General features: G+C 38.1%; 1 protein-coding gene across 8 annotated transcripts in view; it reads right to left on the bottom strand.

The window, feature by feature from the left end:
• Nucleotides 1-19,659, bottom strand: part of GK (glycerol kinase) — a 70,172-nt gene that overhangs the window by 46,857 nt on the left and 3,656 nt on the right. For all 8 annotated transcript variants that reach the window (XM_020284893.2, XM_020284892.2, XM_020284898.2 and 5 more), the window contains exons 2-4: nucleotides 13,230-13,303; nucleotides 9,713-9,819; nucleotides 3,287-3,364 (exon numbers count right to left, since the gene is read on the bottom strand). In XM_020284893.2, coding sequence (XP_020140482.1) covers nucleotides 3,287-3,364; nucleotides 9,713-9,819; nucleotides 13,230-13,303 — 259 coding nt within the window. The remainder of the gene's footprint in view (nucleotides 1-3,286; nucleotides 3,365-9,712; nucleotides 9,820-13,229; nucleotides 13,304-19,659) is intronic.

Genomic DNA, 19,659 nt, shown 5'->3' with positions numbered 1-19,659 from the left:
TTCATGAATTCATCTTTAGATGTGTCTACTCTGATATAAAACCTGTCATTTCAAAATTGATTTCCAATTCTTTGCCAAGATTATCAATCTTGTTAATTAATTCCGTGAACATATTAATAATGATTATTTGAAAGTCTGATAACTCTAATATCTGGATTTCGTATGAATCTGTTTCTAATGCACTTGTTTCTGTTGATTTTTCAGTCATGTTTTGTTTTGTATGCATGGTTATTTTTGATACAAAACTAGACATTGCATATGAAAATTTCTAGAGATAATTTGAGGCTCTAGGTGATGTTGTCTTCCTTTAAAAATGATTTACTTTTTTTAGGAAAAGAATTTAGGCTAGTAGCATTAGCAATCTCAGATCATCTTTATTCAATCAGGGTTAAAGATTATTTGAATCTGAGCTTCAATTCCTGTGATGGTTGGTATGTTTCCACTTTACCTGACTTCCAGGATTTGGCCTTTTACAGTTCCAATCCAAAATCTGGGATTTTGCCAATACCCATTCCACCCTTAGCTCCTGACTCTATCTTTTGCCTCCTTATCTTCATGAACCTGTGAAAGTACTGCTTAGCCTCTCAGATACTCCTTTCAGACCCTACAGATATCTCCAGGGAATAAGCAACACCAAATGCCAGGCTTACATCTCTGGGCTTCCTTCTCTCCTAGATCTTGGTTCCACAATTTCTCAATGTCTTTGTAGCCTTTCGGTTCTTCAGAGTCTTGTTTTTATTTTGGCTCAGCTTTTCTACTTGTTCTCAGCAGACTGGTGTGTTTGAAATAATCCATTCTACCATTGTGGAATGCTGAACTCTCCTTTATCACCCAGTTTGTACCAACCTGCCCAGTGTATCAAGTCTACACTACTTTGCATGGTTCTCAGTGCCCTCTATATCCTTGCCGACCCCTATCTATCCAAATTAGAACACAGGCTTTGAGGTCGGAGGGTGGTTATGTTCAAACTATGGCTTTACTGTACTTACAGCTACGTGACGTTGGACAAGGTATAGAACTTTTCCATACTTCATTTATAAAATAAGGCTAGTAAAACTTGCTTCACAGGGTCTCTGAGATTAAATAATATGGGTATTTAGTTCAATCCCCCAGTAATAGCAGTTAGTACTTACTGAGCATTTTTATCACTGCTAGTTCTAGTAAAAAAAGGCAAACTACACATGAATCCAATCAATTTCTTCACCCTTTGGTTAAATATGTGTATACATTTTCATTTTCACCTTCATAGCTTGTTTAAAGTATTCCTCAATTCTCCCTTTCCTAACACAATCCAACATATGCTTCAAGGCCCCAGTGAAGTTCATCGTCTACTATGAAAGGTATGCCAAAAATTCAAAATCCATACTTACATGTACTTGCTCTAATTCCTATTCAACTTAGCAACATATAATGTATCCACTATTTCCTAGTGTTGCTTTATTGATTATTCCCTAATCTAATTTTCTCTTTCTAAAACTAGATTATAAAGTATTTATAAAAACAGCCAATATAATTTGTATCCTTTATAATACCTAGGATAACACTGAACATATAAGAAGTTCTCAAAATATTTATGTGGCTCAGTACAGAAAAAAGTTCTTCATATCCTATAGGTACTTTTGAATTCATAATGCAAAGCATACAGAATGGGAGAGAGGTGCAAAGGGATGCAGTTGAAGAAAAAGAAGTAAGCAAGCACATAACACAAAGGTTTTCTGGTAAAACATTTACTTAAATCCTTCACTGTAAGCATAAATTCAGCTAACCTAGTTGTATTATTTTAAAATGACAATTGAAAGTCCAAGGTTCTATTTTTACAATTCAACCTTTAGAATTTAACAGGAACTTTCTGGTTCCTTTGAGTAGGCTCTTACTTTTGCTAGGGGAAAAAGAAAGTAAAATCCTAACTAGTTCAAGAATTTAGCTAACATTGATCTATCAAAGAATACTCTCTTAAGTACTGGTCATTAAAATTATAATAATTTGCCATACTTAAATTCAAATGAACTGTTCATGGGAATAAAAACAAAATAAAGATTTAAAAGATGTGCTTATGTGTAATAGGATCTTTGGCTACAATTCTTTGAGATTTTTTTGAGAATTTAATTTCTTATCACAAATATAGAACAAACACTAAATGCTTTCTTATAATACAGTAACATTAAATACCTTATTTTTTATAAAGATTATTTCCCAAGAATTCATGCTACTGTTATAATGTACCTTTTTTCATATATTTTCTGCTTTAATGTTGCTTTCTTACAATCAATACTAGAATAACTATATTATTAAGGTAACTGGAAAGTAAAAATAGCTCACTCTATAAATCATCCCATCTCTGACAATTTCTGGTTCTATTTTCTACCCCATCCCACAAATTTAGTATTTTATTGATAAAAAGTTGTGGTTTGCTATCTGACAGAATAAAATTTTTAGGGATTATAGATTTTTTTTTTTTTTTGAGACAGAGTCTCAATTTGTTGCCCAGGCTAGAGTGAGTGCCGTGGCGTCAGCCTAGCTCACAGCAACCTCAAACTCCTGGGCTCAGGCGATCCTCCTGCCTCAGCCTCCCCAGTAGCTGGGACTACAGGCATGTGCCACCATGCCCAGCTAATTTTTTCTATATATATTAGTTGGCCAATTAATTTCTTTCTATTTATAGTAGAGACAGGTTTTGCTCTTGCTCAGCCTGGTTTCAAACTCCTGACCTTGAGCAATCCGCCCGCCTCAGCCTCCCAGAGAGCTAGGATTACAGGCGTGAGCTACCGCGCCCGGCCAGGGATTATAGATTTAGAACAAAATGTTCTTTTTAGGAAGTACCAGTGTCACTCAGTGCTCAACAATTATCATGTGCTAAGAATGATGCTAAAATACACCCATGATCATTTACATCTAATAAGATATGATACCTTAAAGTGGTATATTTGAGATTTTGAGTTCTTTAAGCCCCGCTGAAATAGCCAAATTTGTAGTAGAAGCGGCTAAAATTCTGATATTTTATTTTCATAACCTCAGAAGAGTAATTCAAATTCCTAGATCAAAAGAAGAAATACACAAGTACTTTACAGATAGAGGAAAGCATGGCAGAGGAGTTAATTTAATATGTGAACGTAACTGATCTGAAAATGGTAAATACGTAACAGCTAATTTCTTAGAGGACTCATTGGCCCATCCCATCGGATGATAGGAAACATGACTCCATGCTTTTTTAGCAAGATGTTTCGGCATGACCACATTTGCAAGTGGAGAAAGGCCCTGCATTTGATACCCATACATGACAGCTTACCCACAGCATTGTAGAGAGGCTCTCCAGTTAACTTGTCCCAGACTACAGTGGTTTCCCTCTGGTTGCTGACACCAATAGCTTTAAAGAGAAAGTTAAACAAAAGGAAACAGAAAAGTAAACACATAAAAAACTACTTCAGGAGAATAGCTCTCATCTTTTCTTATAGGCACAACTAAACATTACAATTCAAAAAAATATTTGAAACATTGTAGCGATATTTAGTTTATTTTCTTTGAGTGGCTCCAGGAAAAGTGAACACCCAATGCCAAGTTTTTTTTTTTTTTCTTTCTACATACTCCTTCCCACTTCACTACCAGCACACAAAGACATGGACCCAGATCAAAACCCAAATAAAAGTCTCCAAGGTTGCTTTAAGGAATGCAATAACTTTTCAGACTTATAATACCCAATTTATTGTTCTGAGCAGACTAACAATCACCTCAGTGATTTATTTACCAATTACTACAAGAAATTTCCTTCTCTATATGTGTATGTGCATGTGTCTGCCTGTATTTTAAGAAAATAGCCATGGACAAAACTCCCTCATGCTGAGTAACCTTATATTATGGTTGGTTAGTTTTATTGCTATTTATATTTATAATGAGTTACTATAAGTAAAATACTAATCCTTAGTTCAGCTAAATCAGAGGTTCTCAGATTTAGCTGTATTTTAGAATCAACTGGGGAGCTTTTAAAAATACTACTTTCCAAGCCCTGGTCAAAACATTTCAATTCAATTGACCTGGGGTGGGATCTGAGCATTGATATTGATTCCTAAAACTCTCCAGGTAATTCTAATGTGTATCCTTGGAGAACACAATGGGCTAAAAGGATCCATCTCTTCCAGAATTAAGATTAGGACAGATCTTAAAGACCATATAATCAACAACACTTCTTATGCTCAAATCTCCTCTAGAATCTTACCTGTCATGACCATCCAGACAGCACTTCTAGTGACAAGATACTCACTACCTCTCATGGTAGACCAGTCTCTACTGGACAACTTTGGTATTTAAAAACAAAATCCTTTTCATTATAGTTTCCACCTATAGATCTTAGCCATATTCTTTGGAGATCTATAGAATAAGTCTAATCCTTCTCCTACACGCCAGTCTTTGAGACACTTGAAGCAGCTCTTTTGTCCCTCAAGTCTTCTCTTCTGCTGTCTAAGATAAACAATCCAATTTCCTTCAACTGACCCTGTTTTCACATGGCATGGAAGTCCCTTCACCATTGTTCCTATGAACATGCAATTATCTGCCCATATCATACAAATTATACATCCAGAATAAAACACAATACTCTTGGAGTCTTCTGACCAGTACAGAGCAGAGGGGAACCATCAGCTCCCTTGTTCTAATATGATTTATCCAATGCACACCCACTTACTTTATTTAACATCTTTCCTAGAGGTACAAAGATGATTGAGATTCTATGCTAAAGAAACATAGAGGCATAGGGAAAAGAGAAAAGATTCTGGGTTGATTTTTTTTTTTTTTTTTGAGACAGAGTCTCGCTTTGTTGTCCAGGCTAGAGTGAGTGCCGTGGCGTCAGCCTAGCTCACAGCAACCTCACACTCCTGGGCTCCAGCGATCCTTCTGCCTCAGCCTCCCGAGTAGCTGGGACTACAGGCATGCGCCACCATGCCCGGCTAATTTTTTATATACATATCAGTTGGCCAATTAATTTCTTTCTATTTATAGTAGAGATGGGGTCTCGCTCTTGCTCAGGCTGGTTTTGAACTCCTGACCTTGAGCAATCCGCCCACCTCGGCCTCCCAGAGAGCTAGGATTACAGGCGTGAGCCACCGCGCCCGGCCTGGGTTGATTATTTTTTGAAAAGAGAAGACAAAAATGTTTATAGAAATAAAGAATAAAAAGGAAGATGTGGTGGGGTTGGGAGCCAATGGGACATGGTCCTGATGATTGTAGTGACAGGAAGGGAATGGATGAGATGAACAGCACAGGTGGATGGAAGAGTCCCAAGTAGGGCAGAAGGCTACTGCTTCCCTTGTGATGAAGGAAAGTTGGCAGGAGATCCAGATATTTAGTACAGGAATAGGAAGTTGAGGATTTAAGGTCCCAGAGCTTCAACTTTCTCCCTGAAGCAGCAGGCAAGGTTATCTGCCAAAACAGGGCCAAGCAAAACTAAGATTGAGAGTTTAGGGCACGATTCAGTAGAGCTCAGGCTCTGAAGCCAGACAGCTGGGGTTCAAGTTCCAATTCCTGTGCTTCCTAGCAGAATGACTCTGGGTCTCCAGAGTCACTGTGACTCTGGGTTTACAGTTTTGTCTCCTGTAAAACGGGAAGGATAATAGGTCCTACTTTACAGGGTTACAGTGAGGAATCCCTGAGTCAATGCATATTAAAACAGATGCCTGGCACATAGTAGGCACTCAATAAATGTTAACTACTGCTGCTGCCATGATCATCATTATTATTGAGGAGAGAGTGGATTAACAGCAACTAAAATCTCCTATTCCTCCTCACTATGTTAATTTTCCATAAACAAGCTGGCTGCTCCCTTAGGCAAAATCCTTGAGTCACTATTTTATGCCCTTCATGCTACTTTTCCTTACGGGGTCATTCTAACTTGTCTTCAGAATCTAATCTAGAGCTATTTTAATCTGATTCTTTGGTCACGAGTTCCTCCCTGACCACTCCTTCTCCTTCTTAAATCTTAATTCAATTCCTGCATGCCAAGTAAAATTGCTTTGCTTGCAGACAATCAAAGTCCAGTGAAATAGTGTCCCAGGATTCTCTGCCAGCCACAAACACGTCTTTATTAACTGTTTCTCCCCAGGGCACACAAGACTTATGTGATGCCTCTGAACTTTTTCAATGTTCTAATTTCTTTTCATTTTTACCCTAAAACCATCTATACTTTTTAAAGAAAACTTTTCTGGTTGCTAATCTCAGCACACACGCCATTCCTAATGGTTCCTAATTTTAATTCCCTTTTTCTCAAAATAACACATTCAGGTTTTATAGTTCTCCACCCTAGTTCCTTTGTACCATTAAGAAAAATATGAAAGTTACATGCATAAAATACATATTTTCTGGCCCTATAGTCTTTTAGTTACAGATATCATAACCATTATCATATATAAAACCCATGTATTGCTCTTGTATCTAGCAGGTTCATACTTCACCTACATATTTTTGCTTAGAGGGTGTTTTTTTCCTATATTGAGTTTCAATAATAAAATTAAACTAGTTAAAAGCTACATTCACAGTCTCTGGTTAAATTTTGCTTAAAACTGTCTGTGAAAAGTTATAATCACAGTTAAGAAAAAGTACTTAGTAACAAAAAGCCTTTGGAAATACTCCAGGATGTGAACAAATGTTGTTTTGGTAGAATTATGGGTGACATGTATTCTCTTTTAAAATTAAAATAATAATTTATCCTTGGAACATATTTTTGAAAAAATACCTAATAACACACAGGAAAATATTAAGAGCTTCAGAAGAAGGCTCTTGGGATACTAAAAGTGCTATGTGGGAAGAGATATAAAGTTTTTTAAGACAACAGTCTCTGGAAAATGTGCATCTGAAGCAAGTTAGAACAACTGCAAATGAGATGCAGCTGCTTCTGGAAAGTTCTTTCAGAGGAAGAGGTGCCTTCCTGAGACCCCTGAGAGGCCCCTGAGAGTATAAGAGGTGATAAAAATGTGTGTGAGTATGTTGGGTAGGGCGAGGCAGAGAAATGGATGTGGGGGTTTCCCTTTTCTCTAACAGCAAAATAACTGCTTTTGATACAAGAAAATTTAATCCCTGAGAATTTTATGCTCTCAGCTTTGAAACAGTTTATGTTGTGTTTCACTTCTATCACATGAAAGAGGATGAATGAGGGTATCTACTGTTATAATTCTTTATACTTTGTAATTCCTCAAGACTAGTGACAGGCAAATAGTTGCCTGATTCTCTAAGTCAAGAAGGAAAGAAGCCACCTATTCGCTTGCCTTGGGAAGAACAATATATTTTAATTTGGAAAGCATTGTTCATAGTGACCTGAAATCAACAAGTCATCTGACAGATGAGGATAACTAAAACCAATGAAATGGATATTTGTGAAAGAAATACTACCAGATATGATGAACCCTTAATGACTATCAGGTAAGACTACACGTGACATTGGCTCTTCAGCTGGCAAAAAGGTAATTTACTTGCCACACAGGAAATAAAAACTAAAGTGGTTTGTGAGATTATCATCAGTGTGACTCAGGGAAAAGAGCACCAGTCTAGTAGTCAGGAGAGCTGTGCTTTCATGCTATCCATCATTAAATAGCTCTGACTTGCAATACATCCCTTTCCCTCATTTCCAGCTGGGGAGGAGCTGGCCTAGGAGAATGAAGATCCTTTACAGGACTTGTCAATTGGGCAGTGGTGTGTCATCTTCACTTACATCATAAAAATAAGAAAAAAAGGAATGGCACCCTAGTGGCTCCAGAAGGCCAACATGTCGTAGCCTACTTTGCCTGTAAAGGAGGTAGACCAATGTCAAAGACATGGTCAGTCACCCTAGATTCTACATTCTGAGCTTGGCTTTAAGCTGCCTGGATTATTTATGTCTTTGGTAACAAATATTTTGATACTAGAGCATGCTACTGAATGCCTATTGTTTGTTTGCACTGTTTAGACTGTGAGAGCTGTGAGAACAGCTCAAGGGAACAATCACCAACAATCACTCAGATGCACAACTCATCTAAAATTCACTGACTGCAACTCTAAAAGAAGTCTGAAGCCCTTCCACTTAGATGCAGGGATAAAAGGGGGGTAGGATTAACACGTACATGATATTAGAAATAAAAAAATTGTTAATAAGATATCAATTATACCTACTGGCTTATTTCTTTTAAAAATGTACAATAACAAAAATAACTATATTATTGTTATGATTTTCCATTTATTTGTGATTATTAGATTAACATGCTTCCCCCATCTGACCCTTAGCCGTGTGACTCTATTTGGTGTTTCATTGTATCCCTAGCACACCTAGCACATAATAGGTACTCTGTGGACTTAATGAATGGATGGTTTGATATGTGTAGTTTTTTTTAAGTGAGATTTTATTTATGCAAATATGGGAAAGTCTCAGGGGACAGTAAGTCTCAGAGCCAAGATGATGGGAATCAAGGCACTACCACCAATTGATGGATCCCTCTATTTATAGTCAAACTACCTAAGGAAGAAAAAACAGATCTTGAATGGTAAACTTAAAAAAATTTAGGCTATAATGACACAGTAATTTCCATGTCATGCTTCTACCCTTTATACTACTATATCAATCTTGGGTGACTGGGTTATTTTTTTTTCTCCCTGTACGAATGATGAAAAGCCAAACATAGATATTCTATTAAAACTACTAGGACTTTGCGGAAAGATCTGTAATAATCTAACAATCACAAGTAATTACTTCAGGGAAATTTTACAACTAAAGTGTTTGGATTCTGAACACCTCTCCCCACTTCCTTCCTCCAGTCTTTCTCTCCTCAGGAAAAGACATCCCCATCTGTCCAGGAGCTCCCAAAAAATCCCAAGCATTATCTTTGACCCATCTCTTCCCCCCACCTCACTACTCTCTCTACTACCCTGACATCCAATCTATCAGCAAGTTCTAGCCCTTTCTCCCCACCTCTACTACTACTACTGTTGACTAAGTCACCATCCTCTCTCAGGACTTCCATAGCAGCCTCTATACTGGTCTCCCTATGTCCATACATATGCTTTTACCATCTACTCTCCACACAGCAGTCAGGAAGTTGTCTTCACAGCAAACCATCCCCTGCCACCTTGCTTAAAACCTTATCGTGGCTCCTTATGATACTCACAATAACATCCAAACTCATACCTATGGCTGACAAGGACCTACCCACTTTCCTGATTTCAGCTCCTACTGAAACCTACCCACTTACTCTCACCACTCAACCTTCTTTTACTCTGTGTTTGACATGCTGACCTTCTTTCTCACCTGGGAATGCCCCAAGCTCATTTCCACCTCTGGGCCTCTTCCTTTGCTGCTTCCTTTTCCTCACTCTTCCCCCAGATAGTTGCATGGCTGGCCCCTTTTGGCCTTTGAGATCTCAGCAAAAGTGTCACCTCCTCAGAAAGGCTGTTCCCTGGCCACACAATTTAAAGTAAGGCCGTTTAGGCACACCCTACCACATCACCTGGGTTTTATTTTTTGCACAGAACTTCTTAGTATCTGAAATTAGCTTGTATTTATCTGCTCTTATTGTTTGTCTCACCCTCACTGAAATAAAGCTCCGTGAGAACAGGACTTAATCTTCCTGTTTAGTATTGTATCCTCAGGTTCTCACAGAAATGCTTGGCATTGAATAGGCACTTGGTTATGAGCCGGAAGAATGAATTAATGAATTTGACTGAGAAAAGCATACTATGTGTGTAAAATATTCTATTAAAATACCTTTTATGTTGGAAATATCAATATTGAGTTGTCCAAGTTTCTCGCATGTTTTCTCTACACACTCATAGACAGAATGAAGAATTTCCTTAGGGTCTTGTTCCACCCATCTTTGAACAAAAGAATACATTGGGTTAGTCCACAAGAAAGTAATACAAATGTAACTTACTCTTATAGAAATCTTAATTTATGAGGGTGTGGCTGGTTCATAAATTAGAGAAAATCAGATAAGTGGAGCAAAGTATATCCCACATTCTAAAGTAATGTTTTAACATATTGACTGCCAAACAAAACAACTAGCAACTTTTCCTTGGGGCCACCGTGTTTTATTACAAAAATAGAATAAAAACTTCCAGTGTAATTTAAAGGTAAACGTGACTAGAAAAACAAAATTTATTGACTTCTATTCACTTAATCCACATTTTTAGAATTAAACTGTCAATATTAATTGTAACAATAAGAACATCAACAAATAACATTTTATATATGTTTCACATGGCCCTGGGGTCAAAACTAGAGTGAGTTAAATATAACTCATGGCAGTTAATGTAATAAAGAAAAGTCTACTTCTCTACATTTTTATTTTTCTTCATGTAGTCATTAATCATTTTAAAGGAGCCCACTAATAGCAGGCCACAAATAGCAAATATTCTACCTATTATAAAATTATTTTTTTCAAGCACAATAAGAAATTAGTTTCCTCAGTTCTTCATATCCTGTGGGTTTGATGAATTTTGATAAATTATCTGCATGTTTTACTAGTCAGTAGTTACTGCTAAGCAGATTGAAATATATTTATTATTTTTGAGAATTATATATGATGGAAGCAATACGAATTTGGAAAAGTCAAGTAAGTATTTGCCACTCTTTCCCAAAAGGTTTTGTTGGAATTTAGTTTAAAAAATTTAAACTCCTCGGCCGGTTGCCGTGGCTCACATCTGTAATCCTGCCACTCTGGGAGGCTAAGGTAGGAGGATCACTTGGGCGCAGGAGTTTGAGACTAGCCTTAGCAAAAGCAAGATCCCATCCTTACTAAAAATAGAAAAATTAGCTGGGTGTGGTGGCATGCCTGTAGTCCCAGTTACTTAGGAGACTGTGAAGATCGCTTTAGCCCAGGAGTTTGAGTTTGTAGTGAGCTATGATGACGCCACTACACTCTAGCCAGGGCAACACAGCGAGACTCTATTTAAAAAAAAAATTTTTTTAACCTCCTAATAACTCTTTTGTGTAGACAAGTGATTGGTCCCAGTTTTCAGACCCAATCCCAGTGGAATTTTGGTAAGGGTACCAGAGCCTCAGAAGGATGAAAGGCTGATAATAAATGAGAAGGATGAGAAGAAGCCTGAGAGAAACAAATGGTAATTTAAGGAAGCTCCAAAGTAGACATGACAAAGAGTAAAAGAATCCTACCCTAAGATCTGGAAGTAGCAAGGGAATTCCAACTGCCTTTTTTGACTGCCTTCCTCAGGCCTGACTAAATTCTTCCCCTTCCTGAGCTTTGAGTTTTAACCTCTCTTTTCAAAAACTAAATTTCCTTCCACATATTTCTAATTAGACCCAGGTATCCTCTTTCCAAATTACACTGGGATTAGGCCTGTGGACAGTTACGCTGATGCTGCTAACATATCAATGGCTTTTATTATTAAACAGAGGAAATCTCTAAAAAATAGAACATTTTTTCATGAAAAAAATACAATTTGGCAAGACATCAGTTTTTATCTCTTTTTCTTAAATTGTAAACTGTACAATGAAATGCACAAATTTAAAGTACACAATTTGTTGAGTTTTGACCAATGGAAATACTTTTTTAACCAACTCCCCAGTCAAGATGTAGAATATTTCTATCGCCCCAGAAAGTTTTTTCAATTCCCTTTCAAGTCAATCACACACCCCATAGACAACCACTTTTCTGATTTCTATCATCCTAGATTAGTTTAGCCTATTATGGAATTTCAGATAAATGCGGCCATGCAGTATATCCTCTTTGGTGTCCAACTGTTTTCACATTCCATAATATCAACGTTTCCACATGTTGTTGCATGTATCAGTTCACTTTTTAAAAATTACTGAATAGTATTCCATTGTTACCCATTCTGCTGATGACAGACATTTGAGTTGTTTCCAGTTTGGGGCTACCATGAATAAAATGGCTATAAACATTCATGTGTAAGTCTTTCTATGGACATATGCTTTTAATTCTCTTGGATATATTCCTAACAGTAGAATGCTACAGATACATAATTAACTTTACAAGAAACTGCCACATAGTTTTTCAAAGTGGTTGTATCATAAACATCACTAAATTTTAAACAATATACTTAACATTATTTTAACCACAATTACTACATATAAATAGCATTCCCCCCCAAAATGATTTTAGTATGACACAAGATATATGAATGCTTTTTTTTTTTTTTTTTTTTTTGCAATTGGAATCCTAGGATACGGATATGTAAGTGCTTTTTAAAAAACAGATATCCTGGCCGGGCGCGGTGGCTCACGCCTGTAATCCTAGCACTCTGGGAGGCCGAGGCGGGCGTATTGCTCAAGGTCAGGAGTTCGAAACCAGCCTGTGCAAGAGCGAGACCCCGTCTCAACTATAAATAGAAAGAAATTAATTGGCCAACTAATATATATATAGAAAATATTAGCTGGGCATGATGACGCATGCCTGTAGTCCCAGCTACTTGGGAGGCTGAGGCAGGAGGATCGCTTGAGCCCAGGAGTTTGAGGTTGCTGTGAGCTAGGCTGACGCCACGGCACTCACTCTAGCCTGGGCAACAAAAGTGAGACTCTGTCTCAAAAAAAAAAAAAAAAAAAAAACAGATATCCTTTTTTTTTTTTTTTTTTTGAGACAGAGTCTCACTTTGTTGTCCAGGCTAGAGTGAGTGCCGTGGCGTCAGCCTAGCTCACAGCAACCTCAAACTCCTGGGCTTGAGTGATCCTTCTGCCTCAGCCTCCCGAGTAGCTGGGACTACAGGCATGTGCCACTATGCCCGGCTAATTTTATATATATATATATCAGTTGGCCAATTAATTTCTTTCTGTTTACAGTAGAGACGGGGTCTTGCTCTTGCTCAGGCTGGTTTTGAACTCCTGACCTTGAGCAATCCGCCCGCCTCGGCCTCCCAAGAGCTAGGATTACAGGCGTGAGCCACAGCGCCCGGCCGATATCCTTATTTTTTAAAAAAACCTGATACTCATATCAGCAAAATAGTATTTTGGCAACAATATGGACCCAAAGCTAAATGACTTCAAAGCTAATGTAGAATTTCTGATATTTAATAGTCTTTTGCTGTACTACTCTATCATCTCTTCATTTTCTGTCACTGAATTCCTAAGCCATCAATTACCCACATGTTTTTAAAGAGATATCAAGTTATTGCTTTTTTTCTTGACTAAAACCAGTCTCTCAAGTCTTCTCTGGAGTGTGTCTGGCCAAGTTTACTTTACAAATCCACAGGGAAAATAGAGTGAGATGGACTAACAAATATGGTGCGTCTTTACATATTAAACCTACCCCTCTCTTGGAAACTCTTGTTTTATTTCCACTTGATGATGACTAAGTAGTTCGGCTGTTTTTGAATTGAAAACCTGAAAAACATATTGCAACATTAGTATAAAAATGCAGGTATATATCAAAGATGTTTAAAGTTACCCAGCAACTGAAGTTCTTGTTCACTGACAGAAGAAGTCTGATCAGATGAAATACTGTAGAAGATGTCTGACTTTCTCTTTAAATGGAATCATAAAAGTTATAAGGCAGCATCTGAAACAATTTCTCTTTAGATAAAACTAAAATGGCTCTCTGGTTACTGGAAAGTTAATTCATTAACCAATCAATAGTACAGATTTCTTCTAAGAGAATAGGAAAACCAAGAATGATAAAAGAGAGCTGATATGGCCGGGCGTGGTGGCTCACGCCTGTAATCCTAGCACTCTGGGAGGCCGAGGCGGGCGTATTGCTCAAGGTCAGGAGTTCGAAACCAGCCTGTGCAAGAGCGAGACCCCGTCTCAACTATAAATAGAAAGAAATTAATTGGCCAACTAATATATATATAGAAAATATTAGCTGGGCATGATGACGCATGCCTGTAGTCCCAGCTACTTGGGAGGCTGAGGCAGAAGGATTGCTTGAGCCCAGGAGTTTGAGGCTGCTGTGAGCTAGGCTGATGCCACAGTACTCTAGCCCGAGTAACAGAGTGAGACTCTGACTCAAAAGAGAGCTGATATAATGCTAATAGTGATGATATAGGGTTCCACCCTTCATTCATCTTGGATGTAGAGACAAAGAGTCACAGATGCTCAGGCAAGGATGTGTACTGCATGAATTCTTTCAAAGGAAGTGCAGTGATGCATCTAGCTCTTATAAAAGAGAAATAGAACCCTGTTAGCAGGGGGAGGTGTGTACACTGGCCCCATCCAGCTGAGTGCTCTCTGGTTATACTTGTCGTAAATTGCTGACCCTTGATATAAAACATTAAAACCAATGGATGAAAGCTAACAAAGTGCTATATAATCGTCCACAATTTTAATGCTACTAAATAACATTTTTAACATTTAGCAACATTTTTTCATATGTATTGCTTTCCACTTTGTAGTACCTATACTTGAGTAGCTAGCAAAGTACTTACTCTTTCAGGCTAAGGATGCATATTTTAATTAAAATTAATTTCCAAAATCACTGTAATTACAGCAGTAAGGTCACTTCCAATTAGTTAGGAAAGTGTTTCCATGCCTAGGTTTCCTGTGGGAGAAAACTGTCTGTTCAAAGCAGACTAAGAAAAGTAATGAGTCTGTGACTTGTTGCCTTCCTTCCTTTCCCACAAACCTTCTTTTTTGGAGAAACATAATGAAAACAAGAGGGCAAATTCTGAAGTCTGCTGAGTAGAAAATATCTTACAAGTCAAAGGTTAACCCAACACTTCATAAATAAAAAGCACTTGGAAGAACCCCATGTAATAGCCCTGTGATTTACAGCTTAACATTAGGGCATGTCTCTAGGATGTCAGCTCCATTTGTCCTGTTTCATTTGCTGAAGTATCCCCAGGATCTAGAATAGTGCCTGGCACAGAGTTCATGTGCAATAAATATTTGCTGAATATCTGAAAAATATGGTATATTATAGGTATTTATCAGGAGAAATATTCTCAAATGAAATGGAAAAGTTATACAGCAGAAAAACTTTACTGTAATAGGAAGCTACAGCTGTAATATTGTTATTCATATTACTGTGGCTCCCCTGCTACTTCAAATCCCCAAAGGTCTTTGGGTTAAGAAACAAGGTGTTGATTTTTGCTGGGTAGATTCATAAAGACCAATAGCAGACCTCTGGACTATGAATTGAGTGGAATCCCTCTTCCATCACCTCCTAGTTGTAACTAGGGTAACTTCAGGACCCTTACACTAAAAATGGATTCATAGGCCTTTGGAATAGGCACAGAAAAGGGAAGGATGTTGGTAAATTCTGTTTGCCATATTAAAGCACAAAGCCATCCAATCACACAGCATTTGGACATACCAGGATGAAGCCTGGACCTTGCTACTCCATTAGAGCTCTGAACCTTAGGAGAAGATTGACACCACCCTTAGGTGTTTAGGGTCTGACCCTATGCACCACTCTCAAATTTGTAGGACACTTTTTAGATTTAATAGTTTTGGAATCTGCAATTTTCTCAGTGTAGCACTAACAGAAACATAATGCGAACCACAAATGCAAGCCACATACTAATTTTAAATTTTCTCATAGAAAAACTAGTAAAAAGATGAAATTAATTTTTTTTTTTTTTACTGACAAGTCTTGCTTCTAAGAAATTAATTTTAATAACACATTTAAGCCAGTCTATCTACAAAGTATCATTTTCAACATGTGAAAAATATAAAAAAGTATTAATAAAATCTTTTTAAAATACTAAGTCTTTGAAATCTGGTATATATTTACAGTCTACCTCAATTTGGATTAGTCACATTTAAAGTGCTCAGTAGCCAAATGTGGCTACTGGCTATTGTATTGGACAGTGAAATTCAAGAGGACATTTTCCCTTACATATGTAGGTTCACATGAAGAATCATAATGAAGCCTCCCAGCCATTCATTTGTAGGTGGACAAATATACAAAGAAGGCTAACAATGTTTCCACAAGACTCTATGATGGAGGGTAGCTAACTCCACATGTGAACACATTGCCCAATAGCAAGAATGCTAGTCAGTTTTTTTTTCAAGTAGATTGCAAAGGCCAGTTAAAACTTCTAACCTACAACAGACAGAATAGATGACTATCTTTAAGAAGAGAAATTAAAATGAATATTTTAAGACACAATGAGTCTATGGGAGCTAGAAAACATGCTTCTGGCCCAGCATTGTCTAAATGTGTTCCCTGCATCTCTAGGACCCTTCAGAAGCTGGGAAAGCAGGACAGGGAGCTCTCACTGAGCCTTGGGACTGTGCCCTACCTTAGACTTGACATTTTGACTTCAGTTTCCAGATTTAAATGCTTCCAGAAAAAAAGGTTAACAATGGAGTTCCAAGGCATCAAAGTGGTATTAACTGATCAACATTTAAGTGCACATATTGTAATAACATTCATAGGGTGTCAGGCAGGTGGGATGGGGAGGAGGGGATGGGTATATTCACACCTAATGGGTGCGGTGCGCACCGTCTGGGGGATGGACACACTTGAAGCTCTGACTCGTGTAGGGCAAAGGGAATATGCGTAACCTAAACATTTGTACTCCCATAATATGCAAAAACCAAATGGCAACACCAACTGAAACTCACAGCCTTAATGTAATGCTATCACATTTACAAGGTGAGATCTAAGGGATTATACAATACTGACAAACAGGACTAAACTCCAGGCTTTGTGAATACCAATTCAGTGGTATTCCAATTCAAAATCATGTATTAGTATTAACGTATTAGCATTAACTAAATGATGATTTTTCTTTGAACAGTTATGAGTCCATGTGGGACAGGGAGTACAAGTATACAGAACGTGTGGGTGGGTGTGGGTGCACAGTGCTAGCTACTGCTGAGAAAGGGCTAGAAGGAAGCAAGGCTAGTGCAGAGAGACGAGCTGCAATGTGTCTGTAGTGATGCAGGTGAAACACACAAAGGTCTCCAAAGGACTCCACTAGGAGGGCAGTAGCAGCAGCAGGGCTTGAGTGAAGTGTAGTACACGTGAAGAGAGATATTTAAATCAGGAGGTACAAGCAGGAAAAGATGGAATACTCAGGGAGGATGGATTAGCATGACTGAGTAGGCAGTGTTTACCAGACAAGGGGTAGGGTAGGAGCAGTAGTTGCAACACAGGAAGGTGTAACAGGATTTCAAATTTTGGTTTAGATAATGTGTGTCTGAGGTGTTGCTTGGACATATGAAGGGTAGATCCTTAGCAGTCAGCTGCTTCTATTTTAGATCATAAGCTTAATGAAAGAAATCAGTTTGCAGAATTTCACAGAGAAGCAGATGAGAACTTCACACTTGGTGTAATGTAGAGGCAAAGAGCACAGGCCCCAGAGGCACACAGAGCTTGGGGAGGTCAAGCCCCAGCCCTGCTCACATCAGCTGTTTGACTTTAACTTTCATGAGCCTCGACTTTTCCATCTGTAAAAGGATGAAATAAAATAATTTGTGAAGAGTATTTAACACAGGGCAGGTACAGCGTATGCATCCAACAGATTTTACCACTTTTGGTTGTTGCTACTATTTTTTTATTAGCATTTTATTACTATCACCACCACCACCACCACCACCGATAGGTGATAGGATTAGAAATCACCAGTTCTATATTCATTTCCAAGCCCAAATCACGTTTCAATTCCAGATTTTGTTTTGGGTAAGGGTAATTTAAAAAGATAGAAACAAGTAAAGTTAATGTAGCAAAAGAATGTCACATAGTGCAGATACATAGTATACACTCAAAAATGTTACCATTACTATTGCTCATACTACTGCTACTTTATTATTATTATTACTATTACCTATAAGTGGTAGCATTAGAACCAGAAGTCACCAGCTGTATATTCACCTTTATGCCCAAACTATGACTCAATTCCAGATTTGGAGAGGGATAGTTAAAAACTGAAGAAATAAGAAAAATTGTTTTTATAAAAAATGTTTAAAATTAACCTTCTGAAATGATGTATGTATTCTCTGTTTTATAAGAAGAATCATGGAGAGATGAAATGCTCTCCTTACTACTAAGTAACTGTCTTGTGGGCTTGCCTCACTCAGCCTATGACTAATTCAGCTATCCCATCATAAACATGCACATTCATTTCCCTCCCCATGTGATTTCCCCACTAGCCTACTCTTTTATGGCACACTAAACTTTACTATGTGATAAGACATTATTCAGGAATGTAAACTCCCTCTCGAGAACACCATGATACTACATAAATGAGAAAGACCAAAAAATAAAAATACTAGCTACAAATACATTACATTGCACATTTGACCAGAAAATGACATCTTCCAACAAACCACAGACTATCTTCTTAGCTTTGGCTTAAATCATAAAAAAAAGAATTAAAAAAAAAAAGGAAAGTAGGAAGAAAAAAAGAAAAAAAAAAAACCACAGAAGAAAACACAGCAAACAGCATTGTTTTTCATAAAAATGAAATTGTAGTAAATGGTATATGCATATATCTAATAAAGCCATAGTTGTCAATGTTAGCTTTTTCCAAGAACCTCCAAGTTTTATCTTCCTATACTTCTCATCCAAGAGTTCTAGTCAACATATCTGAGTCTGGCCGGGGCGCGGTGGCTCACGCCTATAATCCTAGCACTCTGGGAGGCCGCCTATAATCCTAGCACTCTGGGAGGCCGAGGTGGGTGGATCGCTCAGGGTCAGGATTTCGAAACCAGCCTGAGCAAGAGTGAGACCCTGTCTCTACAAAAAAAAATAGCAAGAAATTAATTGGCCAGCCAACTAAAAATATATAGAAAAAATTAGCCGGGCAAGGTGGTGCATGCCTGTAGTCCCAGTTACTCGGGAGGCTGAGGCAGAAGGATTGCTTGAGCCCAGGAGTCTGAGGTTGCTGTGAGCTAGGCACTCTAGCCCGGGCAACAAAGTAAGACTCTGTCTCAAACACACACACACACATCTGAGTCGTTATAGGCCCCTCACTGTTGATGTCAATCCACATAATGAGCACCTACCACATGCCAGATGCTATGTCAGGCTTTGGGGAAGAAAAAAAAAGACACTGTTATGCACCTCGAGGAGCTCAAAATTGAGAGCTCTTAACATTTAGCCTTGTGAAAGACAAGAAGACTAGAGTGGGCGGCAGCTTTCTGGCGAAAATGTATGTTCATTCTGCTTGTGTAATGTAATGGGCAAGAAAACAAGCAGATTATGGTGGGGAAAGAAATAAGCAACAATAGAATCACAACTCTAGTTATCACAAAAGTGGCCTCATTCCAGCTATGAGCCAAAAGAGTTTCACCAAATTTATTATGCATTGGTTCCTGGCCTATAATGGGTGCTTAATAAATAAATGTTGAATAAATAAATGAAAGAAACAGGAAAACCATCTGTAAGCCTTATGAGATCTCTAAGTATGATGAGACAACTGGGGCCAGGACAATGTTTCCTGCCAAAACAAGCAAGGAACTACAATTCTAGTCATTCTTCATAAACACTGGCTGTTGGAACAAAATGATTATGCAACCATTATCCACAGTGACACACCTGAGCCCTGCCCAGGACCCACTGAATCTGAGTCACAAGATGATCATAACCTGTAATACTCATTCAAAGGCAATAATTTTTATAGATCGTGCAACCAATGTATGTTTTTCTTGGTTAAGACTCATTCATTTATGACCATAATCAGAACTGACATTTGATTGATAGGTGGGGAGGTGGCCTTCCCCATTCTGCTATCTCCCCTTTGCAGTATTCCAGGCAGCTGGGGAGTCCAAGAAGTAGTTAGGTGGACTAGCTT

The sequence above is a fragment of the Microcebus murinus genome, chromosome X (assembly GCF_040939455.1).
Source record: "Microcebus murinus isolate Inina chromosome X, M.murinus_Inina_mat1.0, whole genome shotgun sequence".
Lineage (NCBI taxonomy): Eukaryota > Metazoa > Chordata > Mammalia > Primates > Cheirogaleidae > Microcebus > Microcebus murinus.
Note: the sequence above shows the minus strand (reverse complement) of the source record. Positions and strands in the feature narration are given on the sequence as shown.